Consider the following 22,744-nt stretch of genomic DNA (forward strand, 5'->3'; position numbering starts at 1 on the left):
GTACGGTAGCCTTATACCACCCATAAGCTTCATTTACAGCCTTGTTAGAAAAGGTCTCAATCGACAAAACGACTCATAATATTTTGGATTATTTTAATGATTGCTTTACCAGGCTAAAATTTAGTTGCGCTGAATAAAAATTTCTTTGAGCTGCATCTTCCAATTTTATTTTGGCTGAAAAAACTTTCAAATTTATTTAGCATTTCATGGAACAAAGTTTTGAATTTGCTTCTGAACACTTGAAAGTATTTGCTCATCGAAATGCAGTATTTGCCTGTTTCAAATATTTATATTCAACTTTATTCAAATGTTTTTCCAAAGTTACACATTTCCAAAGCATCACAAAAACCAATGTATATTGCATATGTTATTATGTATGTACCAGGTTAGGGTTAGGTCATAATTTTATTCTGATTTTCCTTATTTTAGTTCTGTTACAAGTTCAAGGACTGTTTGTGTTAACCAAGTGAAGATCTCAATATTTTATTACTTATTGATTACTAGAGTAATTGCTTTTAATCTGATTACACAGTAATATTCATTTAGAAGACTTGTGTTGTAAATCGAGTGATTTTGTATTGATTTATTGACATTAAATCTGACTTATTTTCTCAAGTTCTAACAAACTTTGAAACCGACATAACATGGCGCATGTACATTTGTCAACTACACTTTGTTTTTCAACTCTGGCCCAATGATGAACTTGATTTGATGGTACATCACATCATCGGCCCATGATTGATCGAGTAGTAACAAATTGAACTTAGTAATCAATCATAATGGCTGGGTTGTAGCTAGTAAGAGACAACCATATCCGGATGTATCACTCTTATTTTTTGATGTGCCTATTTTGCCTATTTCCTCAAAACATCAAGCCATTTGTTAATGAAACTATTCAATTTCATTAATGTTGGGGTAGTCTGAATTAGTATTCCACAAAAATAACCTATAAATCTTTAACAAATGCTGGATTTTTATTTTCATTCACACATACTCCATATGAATTCGTCATCAAACACAAAGTTATGGAAGTGAGGTTGCCACGAGGGTAGTCATGAACGTCCTCATTCCAGGAATGCTTTTTAATAACTTTTTTCATGAGGAAATTACTTCCTCAAAGCAGATTACAACAGAATTGTTACCAACTGTAATAAACCATTATCAAAGTAGCACTGTCGTATAAACATGTAAACAAGTAATTATTACTTATTCAAACAACAATATTAAGTAATGACACAATAATTACAAAAGGGGAAAAGAAATCAAACCAAAAAAATTCACAATAATATATCTTAGTAATCTTTTTGTCAACTATTTATTGTCTCGACTATCGATGAACGGCGACTGTATAGACATTTGAGTCATTGCTACAAAAGACCATCATTTTGCATTTTGTGTATCGGTATTCAGTAGTTCATATGATTTCACGTAACTTGGGATACCATAATTGTTATGTATAACTACCGCTTTAAAATCACTAGGCCACCGTTACCACAATGTATTGCTGTCATATTGCTAACTGTTTTAATATTGAGCCGTTTCATCAGCATTCCTCTTTTCTTGTGCTAACATAAAACCTTTAAATCATAACATACTGTCATACTTAATTTTATTTTATTCCAGATGCACATGAAATTTGATTTGAAAGGATCAACGTTCAAAAGGAAAGCATCAAAAGCAGAAAGAGCAAAGAGTAGTCCAACATTCAAAGATCTGGATATACTCACTGATTTACCAGACGGTATAACAATGGAACAAGACATCCACGCTGCTTTCATGAAAACAATGCAGAGGGATTGCTTGGTATGTATATTTTTTTCTTATAAGACACTTCAATGAGTTGTCGAGCATGGAAATAAAATTCGAGATTTTATTATTCGTCTTTGATTTTTATGAGGCACTTCTACAAAGAGCAAGGCTCTGATACAAAGCTAGCTGCTGGAACATTTCTGGTTTGAGGTTCCATTACATTTGAACCCATGTACATTTGAACCCACGACAATTGCACCTGCATACTATTGCACCTATGGACTTTTTTTTGTTTTAGAGATATTTGAACCCATACTAACCCTAACCCATGGGTTTCAGTACCCGCATATAGATTGAACTCGTGGATATACACATGGGTTCAAATGTACGGTCACCCTCGTTTGAGAAAGCTTACTCAATTCATTCAGTTTGTGTGTAATGTTAGGCGTAATGATTGTGTTTTGTATCAAAAGTCTAAAAAGTACAATAGATAGGCCTATAGTACTAGGTCTAAAGTTGGTGTACTCTTTGCAAATCTGCAAATTCGTCTTACTAGTTTGGGAAGCCCTGGCCTAGTGTATGCACACTTAGTGTATGCTTTTTGCCTATACCAAAGCAATTTTATTTCTGGTATATTTTTTTCCTTATTAATGACTGTATGTATTTTTGTTGACAAAATAATAAATATCTCTCTCATAAGAAGCTATGGCAATCGTACTGGTTTGGCATAGCCTACTTAGTTATTCAACCTATTTGAGATTTCAACAATAAGGCTAAATGCGAGGTCTTCATTTCTCCGACACCTATATAGTTATTAAGTCTGATATTCTGATCCAAGAGTGTGTAACATTTTTTGTCAGTGGGTCATAGACCAACTTTAAATGTATAGCTGTGCCACACAAAAATAAGACGGCTATTGCTCAGCCTTAGAGTCATGAAGGCATCGAGCAAAATGGCGAAAGACTTAACGCAGCGAAAAAAGCAAAAAAAGTTATGTAATTTTACCCACGTGAGCGACTTTTTAAACATAAACTGTCAGATTTGAATTTTATGCTTGATGGGAAAAAACCTTGATGTTGACAACGGCCACAATAAATGGTCAGGTTGTGGCCTGTGCGCCTCACACTGCTCTGATCGCTTGGTCATTAGATATAATCTCCTTGATTTTAATTGCATAGCGATTATCTGTTGCTGTATATGCAGGGTTATTATCTGTATAGGGTTTACTAATAGAGGTGAAAATACATGCTGTTATAGTTACTGTGGATACCAAATTATTTATAGTAAGCAAATGCATTATCGTTAAATGAGTTTCATTGTTTATTTCCACTTTTAGCAAATTTCATTTCCTATAGAAGATATCACCATTTGTGTTTTACAGTGTCCACAAATTTTATCACAACATATGAATGACATATTTCAAATCTCTCACTAGTTAATGATTAACAGATAAATCCAAATACTATATAAACCGTGGTACCGCATATGTTCTTTACACACTTACAAAACAAATTACTGACAGAAGGTATCTATCTGACAAATGTCATTTTTCACCTCTGTACACAATAACAGGTGATGTAAGAAATATTTTCGCTCTTTTTTATGTATTTCCATTTATAAAACATTTAGAAATTACGTTATGTGTCACACAGGGGTGTGGTTTTCTGTGATTTATGCAGAGCAAAAGAGAATTCTAGCTTTATTGCTCTAATGTTGTCATACGCTGAAGCGTTCCTACGCTACCTATTTCAATTATAATTATTTACGAAACCTATTTATTGGTTTGAATATCTCAATATGATACCAATATAAGGCCAAATTAAATTAAGTTAAAATAATATGACTCACTTCAGTATACTTTACTAGTTGTACAATTTGGTGTTTAAAAAGTGAGAATTTCAAACTGATGTAGTACCGTATTTAATTTGTTGTTTTCACATTGAAACCTTTTGAATATTATGTCATGAAATAGGGGCCCCACAATCTCTAATCAACGATGTAACACTCAGTTATCTTTGGCTCAAGCATGGCAAAGAGTAGTTCTGTTCCAAATTGACTATGATTAAGCTATTTTTTACTCTAAAATCATACCTTGTTATGACAAACTTTTTATTTTCAATACATGTTCGAGCATGTTTCGATGATACAATTCAAATTTAAGAATAAATTGCAATGCTTATTACATTAGTCATAAGTTTGCAATCAATTTGTCATCACGAATGCATATCATGATGTGACTGGCATAAGTAACCTATGGCTCGGTGCGATACAAGGATGTGTCATTTCATTCATTTTCTATTACCGAACTTTGTCGTATACACAAACACTTAAACTAAAATACAGGTAAGGTTGTCCGAAATGAATTGAATATTTGAATACATTCCAAATTCATTATTTTGATATAGTAAATTTTTAAATTTAGGAATAATTTAGAACATTTTTATTTAAAAATGTGGTCTTTAAAGCTGTCATATCAGCAAAACAAAAATTTCTAAATTCAAGAATTCACTATATCAAATATATTTAATTTCGAATCGATTGTAATATTCGAGTACAGCTTATCCAATCAATATAAATAAAATTAAATACGTTGATGATTCCTTATTTTCTTTTTTTAATTGATATGTTCCCATACAGTTCAATAATTTTTTAGTTCTGTTTTGGAAGAATGAGATTTTGATTGTTTTTATTATTTCCAAAAAACGGCTGGATTCAGATAATGTTATCTTGGCCAGAAATATGATCAAAACATTTCTATAATTACTGGCTCGAATATCCAAAATTTGAATGATTTTTTTCAATTTTTGTTCCATATTAAAAGTAGGCTATATTTAATTTCAATGATATCACTTCCATTGGCAGTATTGAATATTATTTCGCTTAGTCGTATCCTGTCAAGGTTGGCTGTTGTTAAGTAGCATACATTACTATTGGATGTTACTTTAACCCATGTTCAGCTATAATAAGTGTAAGATTTGTAATTCTCAAGATATAAACATTTTATTTCTTATTAAAAATGAAAGACATATCTGACATAAAAAATAAATATCACTGTTTATGCATGGACAAATATAAGCTATAAATAAAACCCGCTGATGGCTATGGCCCAAGTATAACTTAAGCTTGGCAATGAAGCATTCTCAATTAAACTGTTAATATATTTAATTAAGCCATGCCCATTTGGGGTTGTGGTTATTTTTCTTCAGAGCTCGAGATGAAAAAGAAATGTCTGTAAACCTTTTATTTTTATGCATATACATCCACTTAGTGTGTCTACTTAATGTCCTGCGCCTGCTGTATAACTTGTGCTTGCAATGAAGCATTCTTAACTATATTGTTAATGTGTTCCTTTATTAAACCATATGTAGCTCTTCTTCAGAGCTCGGAATAAAAAAAAAATTATTGATGACAATTACCTATTTTGTGCTTATAAACATAATATAGGGGGTTCATAAAGTCTTATAAAAAATTTTAAATTGCAAATAGAAATTCATCGATATCATATATTGTTTTGGCTCTCGCAGATATTATTAAATGAGGTAAAAACACTCAAACAATTACTGATTAAAAAACAACAAACCTGCTTGAGATATATTGAGAACTGACTTCATAACAAAATTGAAATTGTGAAGGGACTTTATGGACATCCCGTATATCTATTTATCACGAAGATTCGATATAGACCATCTCAAATTTCGCAAAACTTGTATTAGTCTATTCTTATCATTTGTACTTGTACTGTCTGTAGTTCCATTTGTAATTGACACATAGCCAATACTGCTTCAAACCTAATTGACAACTTGATTGGTAGGTTCATAATTACTTAATGACATCATGTTCCAAAATGAGATCTTTAAATAATAGTTGTGTTGCTCACACTGTGAAGTGATACATTGATTGAATCGATATGAATTAATTTTTGTTATGTAACAAATTTTAGTGATAATTGGGTAATACTAAACTAAGTAAGTATAGAAGACAAAAGACAATTTTTTTCAAAATGATATTTTTTAAGAAAATTCACTCTTTTAATTACAACAAATGAAAACAATTCATTAGACATGGGTGTCGCTGCTTGATAACCAGTATTAGTTTTTTTGATGTCTCCCTTCACCCTGAAATGCTATTCTTATTTTATTTTACACTGTATATGTGAGTTACGTATTTTCAGCATCGTTGGAAAAATAAATTACCGATTAGGTCACTTGACCTATGAATCATTTTGCTAACTTGTTATATCTGGGATGATTTTAATTGTTAGGAAAAAAACTTTTCACAACAGATGGACCAAATAATATCAAATTTTCATTACCCGTACTTAAAATAAGAAAGTTGCCAGAAGATTATTACTTTTTTTTTTCAAACTGCTTCTGACTCATATGGAACCTGAAATTTCGTCAAAAATTATAATTAAATAGAAACACTTTCATTCTTTATTCACCTTAAAGTCTTGTTCGCCCTCTTTCAATTATTGTTTGTTTGTTTATACTTACTGCACTATGTACTTATAAGTAATGAAATATTCAGAAATAAATCATTGTCTATCTATCATTCGGTATTGCTCGATTGCATTCGAAAATTTTCCAGCAAACTCTGTGATATCAGATTGGTACTTCTATATATCTGAGCATTACTTTTTTTTTTCTTCATAATTTCAATTCTTCTCTCTATATTATCTCTGTTAAGTAGGGCTGGAAATGGTTAATCAGTTAACCGATTTTATATGATTAACGGTTACAATTTATTTTGACCGTTAACTGACATCTCAGGTACAATTTCTTCATAAAAAATTAGTTTATTGCAAATTTATCTCTTGTGGCATTTACTTCAAAAGAATATCACTAAGCGCATTGGTAAGCATCAAACAAATGTCAAAAATTATTGATGTACAGTAATAAAGTCGAATTTTTTTTTCAATGTGGCGTGATTTGTATTAATGAAAGTGATTGCGTCGTGAGTTTGACGTAAGTGAAACATTACAATGCGGTTAACCGGTTAACCAACGGTTAGAGTGTTTTCACTTAAATTTCCAGCCTTACTGTTAGGGCTTATTAGTCATTTGTATAATTAGCTAATAGTTTTGTTTTATTAATTATTCAGGTGCTACGTTCATTCAAGATTATGGATTACAGTTTATTACTTGGAATTCATTATAAGGATAAAGATAAGGTGCGTGGAATTACCAATTAATTTTCACATTTTTTAATAGTAATCACATATTCCAATTGTCATAATATTTTCATTTTACACTGCATTTCAAGAGTCATAGAAACAATGTTTTAAAAGTTTATTTTTCTTGAATTCTGCTCTTCAATATGCTGAGTGCAACAAATCCTTTGTGCATACTTTGTTTCGATTTTTTGGACTCAGTCGTCATCCACATTTTTGTGTGAGTGGCTTAGGCTACCGGTATTAGAGTCATGTTGATATATTTGAGTATTACTCTCTCACTATATGACATTTTTAGTACTATATTGACTATAATAAATAATCGTTACAGCTGCCAAAAGAAGACAAAGGCTCTCAGACATTGGATGGGAATCCAGAGAAACGAAAATCCAACGCATCAGAACTGTCCGAGGGCCCCGGTACATTAGAAAAGATGAGCTCAGTACATCCAAGACGAAGAGATCCGTCCAAACGTAACACACCAACGGATTCTATTATGTCAGCAACGTTACTTCGAGACAAATACACAAATGATTTAGAATTATGGTAAAGAACATTTCTTGTATGCTTCCATCATTGTAGTATTAGTAATAGTACTGTTGAAATCTGATCTTTGATAAAAAAGGATTTTGTTTAAAACATCAACTAATTTACTGAGAATGTAAATATAGAATAGGATTTACACATTTATCCCGGGAAGGGTAAAGTCGATAAGAGGACTTAAACATATGGTGAACCAAGGCCTCTCGTCCGGTTACCAGTTCAAGTCTGGTATGGGATTAATTAGCCAGTTATTTATTTTCAGAAGAATAGTCTGCTGAACCACCGTATAGTGGCGGAGAGTCCAGCAATCCTCGCGCTTATAACTATTCCCGCATGGGATTCGAACGTAATTAGAGGTACGGTGGCTAGCGTATTCCTAACGCTCAGCACGATGCATCACACCGCCGAGCCATATATGATAGTTGATTATCCTTACTTTCTTGCATTATCCAATTCTAATAACACACCGACTTTCACACGTTTTCTATTCAGAATGTATATAGAATTGTAGTTAATTATTTTTGTGTGCACAAAATGATACAAATATTTGCACGAATACACTGAGTCCCACTCAGTCGCGTGTCAAACTTTCGTGCTGCCCGGGGCGAGTTTCTGATAATGCGGCCCCTTACAGCTCTTCAAAAATAATTTGGGGGCTGAACAAATTATCAATGTTGTTACACATGAGAATAAATAAAGGTCAAGTAAGAGTGATAAAATGTTTGTAATAATATTATTTAAATGATCAAATTGAGCAACAAACTCACCTCTATAACGTGCTGCCCGGGATGTGCTGCCCCTTTGGCCCCCCTCTAGACACGCCACTGGCTCCACTTGTAATGTTGCATCATTCACCATTAAATTTAGGTTAAATTAACCGTCTGTTTAACACACAGTAAATAAAATGTTTATTTATGTCATTTCATGTTGTAATATTTATCATTTATATAATTATTTTGCGAATTTATACAATTTAAATTAATCGCAACAAAATTATTTTGGATAATTCCACTGGAACGAGTCTATCTTCCTCTTAGTATGTTTGTTTCTTTATATGGTGTTGCCCATACTTTATAATAACTTACCATTAATGTTGACTTCTAAACGAATTACCTAATAATATGATTCAGCTTTGAAATATGAATCATATTTATTTCCTTTTGTTTTTTGTTGAATGTTTGACAAAGGTTCGAAGAAATAATTCTTAGTTAGTTTCACAAATTTGATTTCGTGTCAGGATGTCTAGTCATCTCAATCTCTACTGGGAATTCGGAAGTTTTTAAAACGTCATTATGTTGTCATTTTATTCCTAGGTGTAATGAATAGTCTGCTGCTTCTCAGTGAATTGTTTTTTGCAATATGTCAATATTATGGACTGCTGGTAGACCTTTTAGGCAATGTCTCAGTTTACTTTCATATCAAATTGGCAGTTTGTCAAACTTAAAAATTTAACACAGAGATTATTTTACATACTGCATACATAGTGTGTGTACCAGGTTAAGGTTGGCCATTATTTTTATTCCGATTTTTCTTATTTTAGTTCTATTACAAGTTCGGGGACTGTCTGTGGTAACCAAGTGAATATACCCCCTGCCCATAGGTTTCAGTTCCTTTACGCAACTTGATGTAAAATAGGCGAACAAAATTAGTTACCTCCATATTGGTACATACACTTCTGGAGCACTGATAAATTCTATCCATATATGTATAATGGTTGATATAGACTTTGTTATTTCAGAATTTCTTTAATCATGAACCAAGAGATTTCAGAAGAATATCAACCATTCACAAATTTCCATCCTAAGGATTTAAAAATGTTTTTATGTTAATTGACTTTATATATCCATGTAACCCACATTCCTTTGTAACAAATGGCATTCTCTCAAAAGCTAAAATAGTATGGAATTTTGGCATAATTTAGTCCATTATATCATATGTTCCATTATTATAATTGAGTTTGGGTTAATAAGATTCATTTACTTTTTCAGGTCTGGCGGAATACCAGCTACTTCATCAAAGGGCGAAAGATTGCTTTTATTCTGCGGAGTTATTGATATTTTACAATGTTACAAGTAAGTATTGGAATACATGGCAATCATGCTTTTTATGGTACTCCCATAGTATATGTACCAGGTTAGGGTTAGGCCATAATTTCATTCCGATTTTCCCTATTTTAGTTCCATTATGAGTTCGATAACTGTCTGTGTTAGCCAAGTGAATATATCCCATGCCCGCAGGTTTCAGTCCCTTTACACAACTTGATGTAAAATAGGCGAACAAAGTTAGTTATCTCCATATGGGTACACATACTTCTGGAGCGCCCTTTTCATAAGATTCAGATTAGCAGAATTTCCCATTATGAACATCGCTAAATATCAATCCATTTTCCTAAAAATCACACAATATCTGCTTGATTATTATTAAATTTAAAATGACGAAATATATTAAAATTGGCACTCCAGAAGTGTATGTACTTTGTATGTATGTATTTTGTGGCCTATTATACATCAAGTTGTGTAAAGGTACTGAAACCTATAGCCATGGGCAGGGGGCATATTCACTTGGCTAACACAGACAATCCTTGAACTTGTAATAAAACTAAAAATAGGTATATCGGAATAAAAACCTGGTACATATGCTACGGGAGTACCTTAAAATTAACGTAATATCTTTATTATAGAATTTAAAAATATCCTCAGTTTGAAAAGTCTGTCGACTGTGAAATGATGAAATATTTTTTCTTGACTGATTTTCCTTTCAGGTTAAAAAAGAAATTAGAACATACTTGGAAAGCGATGGTCCATGATGCAGTAAGTTCATATATGATTCATAGACATTTTTCTTTTATTTGTTGATTCAGAAATAGTCGAAGATTATAGTTGAAATAAATTTTCAAAATCATGCTATTTTACAACAGGAATATTTGAGAATTCGAAAAAATGTGAAGTCAAATTTTTCTTGCAGTGAACATTATTTATTTTCACTTTATTTTGCTTCAGAATAGACTCGTTAAACTTCTATACTGAATTCAAACTCGGGAATTTGTATTCGGAAACCTTATGTCTGTCTACCAATCACCCATTATACAACAACTGACAAAAATATTTTTGTTCTTTTCACCCCTTGTATCGGTTTTCTTAATTCTTGTAGTTGGTGGTGGTTGTTGTTTGAAATAATGCTTTTCGTCGCTCCTAATAGACCAATTAATTTCAAATTTTCATAATTTAAAGAAGAAAAAGGCGCTAAAAGGCTATTGGTTTTATTCATCTCAAATTTTCTCTATGTCCTATGGGACTTGATAGTCCACGAAGATGTTCCTTTTTTTATTTTAATCAAAGCGGAACACTTTTTATTCCGTATTGCATGTCCTCTTATCTTTTCATCCAACTCTGTGTACTCAGGCATATTATGGGGCACTGCTTCCTTTTTCATTCAAATAGACTTTGTGTTTTTTTCTAATTATTCAAATGAACTGATTTGTCTCGGCAGAACAGTGAATTTAATTTGGAAGAAGCACAATAATTTCTTTGTCTGCAGACAATCATCATGAATATTTTACGAGAGAAAGAAAGATTTAAAAAAAATTAAAACTTATTTTTTCAGGACAGCGTTTCTGTACATCGACCAGGATTTTATTGCGAACGATTTCAGAAATTTATGTCAGAACATGTTTTTAAAAAGGCACCAGGTAAGATTTTCTTGTAAATCCTATTGTATAAACAGTATATGATATAGCGATAAAATCACATTACAGAATACTAGAGCTGAGCATTTTCGAGTATCTGATGATTTCAAAATTGAATGGAATCTCGAATACTTAGAAGATATGTAGTCATAGACGGCCAAAAAACAAGATGGCGGCGAAATTACCAATGTCAAAATTACCGTTTTAAACAATTTGAATAGTTTACTATTCGATTTGACTCGAATATTCGATTCGAAATGCCCAGTCCTACGTGTTACAAACTCGAGTATCTCTTTGTAAACCTAATATCTACAAATAGAGCTTAACAAGTTTAATCTTGCATCTTAATACAACCAAATCTCCAATAATTTAAATGGAAAAGTAACATAATACACTCTGTTAAATATGGACTCGTACTCGTGCAACTAACACTCTGGCTTGTGTACACAGTTTGAATAGTTCATGATTTGTGCATAAATATGTACAACAATGGTATTGAATAATTGAGCAATATTAATAACTGGAGCTAATTGAAAATTAAAATATTTGTCAGATTTAATCTTGTTCGCCTTATTTTAGATATTTACATTTCTTTATTGTTTAGAGATTGTGATTTCATTCACATATTTTCAAAGTCTTTTTTGAATAAAACATATGTGTGCCTTACCAAACTTCTGTCTTTTCACAGGACCAATCAAAGCGCAACCAACAAAACGACGAGCGCAAACTGCTCGTAGAATAGATGGTGCCGGTAGCGCACCAGTTAACCCATCACCTCTCGCAAGATCAAAAACATCACCTGCGCATAGTGGAAGCAAGAAATTACAGAGTGATCGTCCAGATTTACTTCCAAGCGAATCTCCTCGACCAACGTATAATGACAGTCAAGAAGAAGACAGTGATGTAATCTTCTTTTAATTTCAGAGTCAAATCTCACTTTCTCTCATTCTCACAAAAATAGGTTCAAATAAATAAGGATCATTGAAATTACATAATTTCTATGATGTCTTTACATCTTCACTTCCAACAAGTAGTCACTAATACTTATATAGCTACTATATTTTGGGAATACCGGATGATTTCAACATAGTCTAACGGCTTATCATATATTACGCCTTTGGTTAGTTAGGGAACTTGGAGATTGAATCCAAAATTTTGAAACTGCAACATTTATTAGAGTTAAAGAATTCTGAAAAATATGCTGAAGATATTGCATTCTAAAATAATTTTTAGATGTTTCTAGGAAATGTGAAATTAAGGTGTTTTTTGCTTATTTATTCTCCCCTGAAGTATGAAGTTTTGATACAACAAACTTTTAAAATATCTGGTTATTTCATACTTCCATCCAAGCAAAAGAACCCAATTCAAAACCACAATTTCCTCTAAATTCTACTTAAATTATCTACTAAAAATTTCCTGTACCATATGTTTAGCAGGATATTTGATAAAATTATTTTACCAACGAAATCGACATATGGTAGGCTTGGCATTTTCAAATCTCTTGTGGATTTAGATTTGCCTCAAAATTTCAATAATATTTAAATTCGAGTTCACTTTGAATTTTATCTTACAACTGCAAAAATGTATGGTAAACCCGTTATTTAAACTGTATGTGTGCACGTGTACTGTTTTTTTTAATATTCTGTGTTTTTATCTTGTTTATCGTTTAAACAATATAACAAAATAAGTTTTTTTTCGCTGTCAGACTCAAAGTGGACATCAAATTGTTGCAACCAGAACTCCACCTCGTATGCAAATAAGAATGGATGATCACTCGTCTAACTACGCTAATACGTCATCAAGTCAAGGTATGTCACATAGACAATACTAATTTGACTCTAAAGTCTCTTTTTCAAAGACTTCAGGTTGGTCAAGATATCTGAATGGAATGAATTGAGGAAAACCAGGCTTCAACTCATTGCTTATTTGCAGCAAATTACTAGGATAGACTGTGGTGAATGTTGTCAATACATGGCGGATCCCTGGTTTGACTTAAAAAAAAACATTCGGAAACTTGTGCCCAAAGTGTTTATCTAATTTGGCCTTGTGTAAGTTGAGATAGAATAGTCTGCTTGGGCATGGTTTAACCTCGACTTATTTGCGGCAAAAACAAGAGCATATATGTTTTATTGCATGGTAGATGTGAAGATGAAATTACACTAGGTATGTTTTTCAGGCACGTCGTATCAGAAAGTGACGAACCAACAACCACAACGATTAACGAGGTAACTTTAACGTTTTATTTCCTCAAATATTTTGATCACTGCTGAAAGATGTTGCTGACCATGACCTCTGACCTTTAGAGGCTTATTTGAACTCAATATTAAAAATAGTAAAATATTTGGTTCATATTCTTTGGGTGTAGGGATGGGAAGCGGTTTATGGGCGCCATAAACCTAAGCTGACCCTGTAATGACGATGAACTGATGTTACAGAATAGACAACAAATTGTCAACTCAATAGAAATGTATAGTTTATAATTCCCCATATCCTAATTTACTCCAACAAACTACTAACAGAGCTAACCTCCCTCCTTCACAGCTGTTAAGTCATGGCCTGTCAAATGATCATACTCGGTCATCTTCGAAAGTTCTAGTCAAGAAATACTATTAACAAATGTCTATATAAAATGGTATTTGAATCTGGGATTAGTTTTATATTTCTATCCAGCATTCTACAAAGTGAAATATTTGTGAAATCGCGTTCTTAGCTGGGCTATAGGAAAAATTTACATCCGAATCTGGGCTGAGAAAAATTGTGTCTTTTGACTGACTTTAATTTTAAGAATATCAAATTTTGAATCAGAAATTCCGCAACCCCTATTTAACACAATAATGTTGAGTATGTTGACGTTCCTTATGAATGTTTTTTGAGTTTCTGTAGAAAATTTAACCCCCTTTGGAAGCGTGAAATTCTGACTCAGACAAATTCTGGATTACAAATCACGACTCTGCTGAGTTTGAAAATGTTTCTCCGTGGGCAAAACATGCCAACTCTGACTCTGCAACTCTGGTTCTCATTCAGTAGTATAGGATGGCCCAAAAACATAACCTATGAATTTTTTAATTCCTTCTACAAATATGCCTACAACTTTTTCTAACACTTAACTTATGTTTATGTATGATCGCACCCAAAACTAGGGCGCTGACAAAGACATAATCACACTATCTTTTGTTAACTTTACATACCTTCAATTTTGATATAGTTTTTCCACGAATCGGTCAAAAGAAACAGAGTTAACATCGACACCCATCTCTGCTGGGACATCTACCACAGTGGCACAAAGTAGTCAGGACGCAAGCGTAACGGCACCGGACCAGGTCAAATTGGTATGGGCAAAATCACATACGTTGAATCGCACTGTGTATGAGACGAGCGTTTGATTCCACTCATGGTGATGCTTGTTTTTGTTACCATTGGTATGGTCCTTACACTAGAGATGAGATGAGTAGCATATGAGTGAGGCTGAGAACATTTTTTTGAGTAATCTTGGAGTAACTGAATTCGATAGTTTTATTGAAATGTTGGTTTTATTTGGGTATTCTAATTCAAAATCTTAAATTTTGATTATAAAAAAAATACAGAGTAAAACTACTTCTTGTTTCTTTGAAACTCTTCAACGACAAATTTCATACAAAATCTTTTTTACCAAATTCCAAACATTTTCAAATATTCTAAATTAAGAGCCCTGGTTAAACTCCTTAGTTTTAAATGTCTGTTTTAAACATTTTTAGCGCAACCTCACTAAAGTTTTAAAGTATTAAAACCGATTTGAATTATCATGTTTCAAAAAACTGTTTCGCTGAAATAATGTTTGAGTTACAATGATTAAAAATGTTGTTTTTGCAGAAATTTGTGAAAATTACACATTCATCTCATCTCTAGAATGTTATTTTATTTGTTTCAATGACCTGTCATGCATGGTTAACCATGAATTTAGCAAAGTTCATCATTGTAACCATGCTTGGCAGTACAGTGTGATGTTTATTTTGCTTGTGAATAAATTCTCCATTTTTCGTCATTTTGCTTTTCATATTGCAATCATTTTTCGTTGTTTTCCATTATTGTGATCGTGATTCGCTGGTTGAATACGATTTTTTTCTGATTTTTTTTTAAATCATGTGACACTATGTGTCGTTATAAGTGATTGAATTTTGCTGAAAACTGAAGAAAATCTTCATGAATGACTGAAAATATACTACAATGACTGTTAATATTTGTCCTCGTGCAATCGGATTCTGGATCGTTGCGTTCATAAACACTCAATAGTTATGTTATTTATGAGTTGGATTGGATATTTATCCCAAGGGCAAAAAAAGTCGATTAGACAGCTTGATCATATGGTAAACCACGTCCTCTTGTCCGATTTCCAGTTCAGGTCGGATAAGGAAATAGTCTTGAACCCTTTGGCTAAATAATTATCTCTTCACTTTCAATTTGAAAGCAATCTTAAGTTTTTGATAATTAGCATGTCAACTTGCATTGATTATTCACTTAATTCAGTTTAATTTTCATCCAATCGGAATTGAAATTAAGATATCATCATATTGGTGATTTAGCGTATCTATCTCATTTACCATGCACCCCTTGCAAAACATGACTTCAAAATTTTAAATCAGGAATTTGTTTTTAATTTTAAAGAAATATAATTTCTTGTCGCATAAGTGGCCGGAGGTATAATACATGAAGACCATATCATATATGGTTCATGGAATGCCGGCTGTCAAATTGGTTTCATAGTGAGTTTGTGTATGGAATTTTATGTTCAGAATATAAGTTTTTTTTTTAAATTCGTGATCTTTTTTTTTTATCAAAAGTGGTTATTACATCTCCGTCCTACCCATAGAGAGATTGAACCACAATATTGGTCCAAAAAAATAAAAAAAACTCCGTTTCTTATCCTATATCACAATAATTCTTTATTTAAAGAGGTAACCATTTGTTCGTAACGGTTGTCAGAGGTTGGCTGTAAGACATGTAATTAAAAATATAAAACATGGACAGCAAGCAAGAAATTGAATTAACAACATATGAGTCTCTGTCTTTTGACAAACAAGAAATGTACTTTTTCCGTCACAAAACCGAACATTTCAAAAGCTTGACTAGACTTTGTATTCGATCGTTTTCTGATTCCTAATAGTAGTCTGTCCAAGTATTATTGGACATTCTGTTAAAAACAGTGCTGGGTTTTACATCCTGTGCACAAACTCTTATATTTATCATAAGCAAAAGAACATTTATCTGGACATTTAGATTACATGTATACCTATTCCAGAGTGAGGTCTTGATTGCGCCAACTCAATAGTGAATAAAAAAGAAAATTTTTCTACAATTTTTATGTAATTACATCTGAAGCTGCGTGCTGTATATAGTAAAATATAAAACTTCGCATGTGATATATATAATATATATGTAGTTATTATTTGTGCAACTTGTACACTATTTTTTCTTATAGACAAGTGTTTTGGGTTCATTCAGGGCAAATCCTAATTCATGATTTATGTACGGTAAATGCAATTTGTTAATAATAGTGAATTTTTGTAATTCTGGAAAAGAAAATTTTTATTCAAACTAAAATTTGCGCATGATTGTTTTATAATGTAAACGTAGCTGCTAGGTGATGCAGAAAATCGCAATGCAAATGTTTGATTGGGTTTACCTTCGGTATTTATCAGATTTTACACAAGTCTTATTTTTGCCTAAATATCACAATTTATTTGCCCAAATTGACAACATTTTCAAAGAAGAATATTCAGATAATTTCCTTTAATTAACCCAATTTCCATGCTCAAAACAATTCTATTGAAAATACAGGGTGGTCGCTAGAAAAGCAGAAAATTTGTCAACAGCTATTTATTTTTACAAAAAACAAACTTCTTCAAAGCTGTTCCCTCTTCCATAATCTGGGTGTCAAAATAGAAATCGAATATAACCTAGAAGGTATCAACCTAAAACAACCTAGAACCTAAATAAAAATAAAAACATATCGGGAAAAAAACGACTAAGCGCACATTTTATTTATGATCTCATCCGACCATCAAATTATCTGCTTTTCTAGCGACCATCCTGTATATTGAAATATTTCATATTTCTTTTCCCTGAAATCATCTTTAATCTTTTACATAAGCTGATCATTTAGGTTCTGTTATCCTGTGTTATTTATGATATTTTTGTATATAATGGTATAAATATTATCCAATTTTACTTATTATTTTAGCACTTATGGCATGTTTATTTTGCAAGGATAATAAACTTTTCCACTCATCTCTACTGGGTGATTCTTTCAGTTATCAAGCTTCTGAGTGTAGATTGAAAATTTATCATCATATCATGCTCGATTAAGTAAGATTTACCTATTAATTTACTTTTAAAAATGACGAATTTTGTTTTAATTTAAATTTTTGATTCTGTTCACTCTAATATAAAAGTTTCAATTCGAATGAAAATAAAACACATATCATATTTTTGAATATACAGACACTTTTCCAATATTCCATATTTTGACATAATTTCCTTAATGATTTCAACATTCATATCCAACCCTTGCTTTTAATATTGGTAATTATGCCAAGTTAGTCTTCAAATTTTTAAATGTAAATGATTGCTTCCTCCGCCATTAAGTCCATGTTTCTACAGTGAATAACTTTCAAGTATTCACATACCAAACATTAATTGTTTACTAGACATGAGAGATGAGACTAAATAAGCCATATGAATAAACCCTCATATCATCTTTCCTCCACCATCTAATAAATATGAAAATCGTATCTTTAAACCAAAAATCAAGTCTCAATGGCATAGGTTCTCAAAGTGCTCCATACAGAGCCCCTCCATGAGAGAAACCTAGGGCCTCCGCGGGCTATTTGTTTACTTATCAAAATACTGACTTGGTTAATTTTGTAACTGTTCAAAAAAGCAATAACGGCCCTATTAAAAAAAATTTACATACAAAGCAGCAAATACATTCCAGTCATTAAAAAGAGTACTTATACTTGGAATTTACTCAGGAACTTTAATCGGTATGTAACAATATGTTTTTGTTTTTATAAATATATTGTGGGACTCCATAAATAATAGTCTTCTCTTCTTCATGGGCTCCATAACACCAAAAGTTTGAGAACCCTTGCTCCATGTTGTTAATATTTGCTCTGACTTGTTTTAAAGATCCTGGTAAAATCCAACAGTAATTATGGAATTATTGTTATTCAATTTGTCGATATTGAATGAAAGTGAAGCTTATTTTATTGAGCATGAAATAAATGATGATAAATTCTATACAGGCTAGGCAGTAAAGAGTTGTTTATAACTATAAGCTTCTTCTGGTGCCATTTTGGCAGAATTCTTGATATTTTCTCCATTGATAATAACATTGTGATTTCATTTCTGCACCATTATGTATAATTTCCATTGCATGATTTCAAAACTTAGCATGGTTTATTGGTGTGTGGTGGCAATTGTTTCAATTTGTTATAAAAAAGATTGAACCGTTTCGATTTTTCAATCATTATCAGTTAAATTCTTATCTGCTCTAATATACGCTGCATCACATCCAATACATATTTTTTTTGCTGGACAGCAATTTTAAAATAGAGAATACCGGAAAAAATTAAGTGTTCCCATCATGAATGATTTTTGTGAATCAAGTAGAGCAGATAGGGATTGAAACTTCGATTTTTCAATTGTTCAATTTTGATTTTGAATATTTCTCACAAGAATGATCATATGCTTAGTGATTATACAGTTGTTGTATGCAGGTCCATCACCAATCGTTTCCATGTTGTGTTTTGTGTTATTTTTTGTACAGTGCTTTTCACATTACCAGATTTAACCTTTCCTCAAAACCTCAATATATACTGTTTAGTATTCTGATAAGACCTTTAAAACCACTTTTCCCTCTTTTTGCGTAAGGAATCTATATATTATACTCAATGACTCTCCACCATCAAAAGCAGCATAATATGTCAGTCTTTAAGTATTTAAACATAAATTCCATCTGTGCATTGAATTCGTGTTATATCAAATTTTAGTTCTTTTAATTATTCCTGAATATATTTCTACTCACCTTAAGAGCAAGATGTCCTAAATGAAGATTACATTTTGATTTTCATGCAACCATGCTTCATCCATCCATGCTTTATAGATTACGTTATCATATCGGCAATTCCATTCTAGTGTGTCATACTGTATCCCATTCCAAAGAATTTAAAGCTCAAAAAATTAATGCAAAATTGCTATAATAACCCTTTTTCTACAGCAATTTGATGAGGGAAAAGAAGACAATCTGGCTGGCGGAGATGCCTCGACGAAAAACAAGACCAAAAACGATGTTGCACCAACAACAGAGGCTCAAACAACGAGTTTTAGCATCTCAGAAACAAACGAATCAAAATTATCAAATGTGTTGGAAGAAAACGAAACATCAGTTCAAGATGATGAAGAATCAGAGGATACTGCGTTTTGATTAACGATCTATAATGAACTAATATTATAATTAATATTCTAACAAGAGTGGACTGGTATTGAAGCCACTTTTTTCGAGTCTATTTTTTATCCGTGGCCTGGGCTTCGTAAAGGATTGTTGCAAGAAATTCTTGAAGCCATTTCTGTGATTGATAAATATCAATGGTTAAAAATTGAACATTTTGAAAAAGCCCCCAGTTTGGAGAACACCTATTGAAACTCTTTCTGCTCTCTTTGGTTCCATTTGATGTTTAATGAAGCAGACGTTTGATCTGTTAATTATAATATTGGGTATAGTATAGCTGGTCATGCCCAAAATATTATTACATTAAAATGTATAAGTAAATTGCATAAAAGATGTTATAAGATATTCAGTAATTTAGCTGCACGCTGAATTAAATTGATATTCTTAGGAAATATTCTAGAGCTGTTGTTCTCGAACTTTTTAAGCCGCGCCCCTTTTTTGGAATTTGTCAAGTCTCGCGCCCACCTCAAAAATTATTCTAAAAGCACGTTGAAATATGTGGATGGAACATAAACATCCAAAATAAAGAAATGTAAATATCCAAATTAATGCGGGCGAAATCAAATCTAACAAATATTTTTAATTAGCTTCGCAGCCCCTAAAAAACTGTTTGCGAGCCGAGATATCATCTTTCACCCTAGGTTTATTTCAATTTTTATTGTTTAACTATTATTTCTTACACTCTGGATTAGGAACAGAAATTTTGAATTACTGAAGTTTTGCCCACATATACCAATCAGTTTTCCAACAAATGTCTTCTGCTATTGACTGTCATGAATTTTCATCTCAAATTAGTTTTATATAAGGAAGAGCTGTCTTTCTGATTTAATTTTTCTTAGATTGTAACAGCAATGAGATGTTCAGTTTTATGAATACCACTGATATCTTGTACAGATAAAATCGCACATTTTTTGATTTTCTGTTTATTCAAATGATTGTTTAACAACGAACTGATTTTTTGTTTTTATTGATGGAACTTTTGTGAATCTCTATGTATGATGTTGAAGCATTTATCCAAGAATTGACCATTCAATTGGTCCTTGTGTATGAAATAACCTATTCAAACCCCCAAGTCGACTTTTTAAAATTGCATGTTGATCGGTAAACAACTCAATACCGATTATACAGCAAAATGTGGTTATTTAGTGGATAGTTTTCGACTTGTAATTACTAATGCGGGATAATGTACCTACCCTTGCTGATCAGGCATCAGTCTGCTATTCGGATTTACAATTAAACCCATTTTTGTCTTGACAAAAACCTTTTTCTGTGTGCAATATACCTGACTGTATTAATGTAGGCCTACATATGGCCTTATGCCATGCCAAATGACTTTTTACCATAGGGGTAATGGAGATCAATTCTCAAAACAAGTTAGTATTTTGAGAGCCCAAATGAAATCCCTTAAAGAAGTTTGGTCAAACTTGATTCATTCACTTACTTTCAAAGCTTCTTTTCCTGTATATATTGCTATACATATATATCTCAATTCATCAGTATTTTTCTTCGCTGTTACTTATGTTTCAGGTACTTAGTTATATTTGTGTTAAAAATGGAATTTTTGAATATCCGAGTATCATTGGCGCCCCGGAATGGCCATATTGAATGATTATCAAATAACCATATTATATTAGAACATGATTATTTCATTTTCAAAGTATTATTTGCAGCTGTGCTGTGTGTGTCTTCGTGATGTTGTGATATTGTAACGTGTGTGCAATAGATGGTCGGCACTTTGGTGATGCGTTCCATCCATAGCACTCTGGAAATGTATATTCTAGGACTAATAATTTTTACTAAATGGAATCTGATGTTTTATCGAAATTCTGATTTTTTGCTATACATTGTTCATGCTGTACGTTAGATTCCCGAGTCGACAGTATACGGTTAAGTGTGCTTGTATATTTAAATTTTTCCGAAATACAAAGAATCGAAGGCGAATATTTATAAGTGTTAAGATGTAAAGAGAATCTTTCTACGTGTAAATTGTGTATTTGAATTCATGCTGTTAAGTGTCGAGTTACTGAAGTCTCACAGCTGCAAACGATCTGCATTTTGCTGAACTTGTCAACTTTAGCTCGGCGGTGTGGCGCATCGTTCTAAGCGTTAAGGACCACGCTCGCCACCGTACCTCTAATTACGCTGCGTGAATTCAAGGGTTCAAATCCTATGCGGCAATAGTATGTGCGAGAGGGTTTATTGCTGGCTTCCTCGCGACGTAGGGTGGTCTCTACCATCAAATCCATGCTTCCGAAAACAAATAACTGGCCGATTAATGCCAAATCCGACATGGACTGGTGACCGGACGAGAGGCCGTGGTTCTTCTTATGATTAGCCGTCTAATCGACTTTCCCCTCTCCTCCGGGGATAAATATGTTAATCCTATCCTAAATTAACTGTGCGGGCGTGACGAACTGCAATCACTTCGTTGGTTCGTATTAGGTTTCCCAAGGAATAACGACTTCAGCATGACCTCTCCAAACATTTTTCTTGTCAAGAATAGCCCACTGTGTTAAAGCTGGGAATCTGGCGCTGGCACGAATTACGTTGGGCAAGGGTGCCCAACCCGCGGGCTGCATGCGGCCAGCCGGACTGTTTTTTTCGGCCCACCCAATAAATTTTGTAAGCAGACTTTTCAATTTTTTACTATGTTATAAGTAGGCTTAAGTATGTTTCGTGGTTTTGATGTGATTATTTCCGCCATCTATCTACATCCGGATGCCGATTTTTATGATTACGTATTATGTATCAAGTCTTGCGCCATGGTGGACATCGACGTTCGTTTTTATTCTCGCAGAACTGTGCGTTCTGTTCGACGATCTCGAAAGATGTTGTGCGATCATGGGCGACGAACGCTGAGCGCAATTATAGGAATGAATTTGGAACCTAAATTTTCAAATTAGTTTTATTCTGATTGCCTTTTTCGTGTAGGCTTTGATCGTCCTTTTCGCCAACGTAAAATGAATAGTCAAAAATAATCTTTGCTGCTGGCTCCGGGATTCGTTTTTCTTTTATGTTTGTATTTTTGTTCATGTTATGTTTGCGTTAAATAAAATGCCGGAAATATCGTCACTGCGTATCCGTCAATAATTCTGATAAAATTGACTTGACGG

At 32.7% G+C, this 22,744-nt stretch overlaps 1 protein-coding gene across 3 annotated transcripts in view; it reads left to right on the top strand.

The window, feature by feature from the left end:
• The window catches only part of LOC120332894 (phosphatidylinositol 4-phosphate 5-kinase type-1 alpha-like), a 30,895-nt gene extending 9,323 nt beyond the window's left edge, over positions 1-21,572 (top strand). Inside the window, exons 8-18 of one of the 3 annotated variants that reach the window (XM_039400230.2) lie at positions 1,624-1,803; positions 6,850-6,918; positions 7,250-7,464; positions 9,450-9,533; positions 10,223-10,271; positions 11,065-11,149; positions 11,835-12,049; positions 12,852-12,954; positions 13,323-13,371; positions 14,352-14,475; positions 19,401-21,572. In XM_039400230.2, coding sequence (XP_039256164.2) covers positions 1,624-1,803; positions 6,850-6,918; positions 7,250-7,464; positions 9,450-9,533; positions 10,223-10,271; positions 11,065-11,149; positions 11,835-12,049; positions 12,852-12,954; positions 13,323-13,371; positions 14,352-14,475; positions 19,401-19,607 — 1,380 coding nt within the window. In that variant the 3' untranslated portion in view covers positions 19,608-21,572. Of the gene's footprint in view, positions 1-1,623; positions 1,804-6,849; positions 6,919-7,249; positions 7,465-9,449; positions 9,534-10,222; positions 10,272-11,064; positions 11,150-11,834; positions 12,050-12,851; positions 12,955-13,322; positions 13,372-14,351; positions 14,541-19,400 lie in introns of all 3 variants that reach the window. The other 2 variants (XM_039400231.2, XM_078119331.1) reach the window with 2 other exon arrangements.
• The last annotated feature ends 1,172 nt before the right edge of the window (positions 21,573-22,744 follow it).

The sequence above is a fragment of the Styela clava genome, chromosome 13 (assembly GCF_964204865.1).
Source record: "Styela clava chromosome 13, kaStyClav1.hap1.2, whole genome shotgun sequence".
Classification (NCBI taxonomy): Eukaryota; Metazoa; Chordata; class Ascidiacea; order Stolidobranchia; family Styelidae; genus Styela; species Styela clava.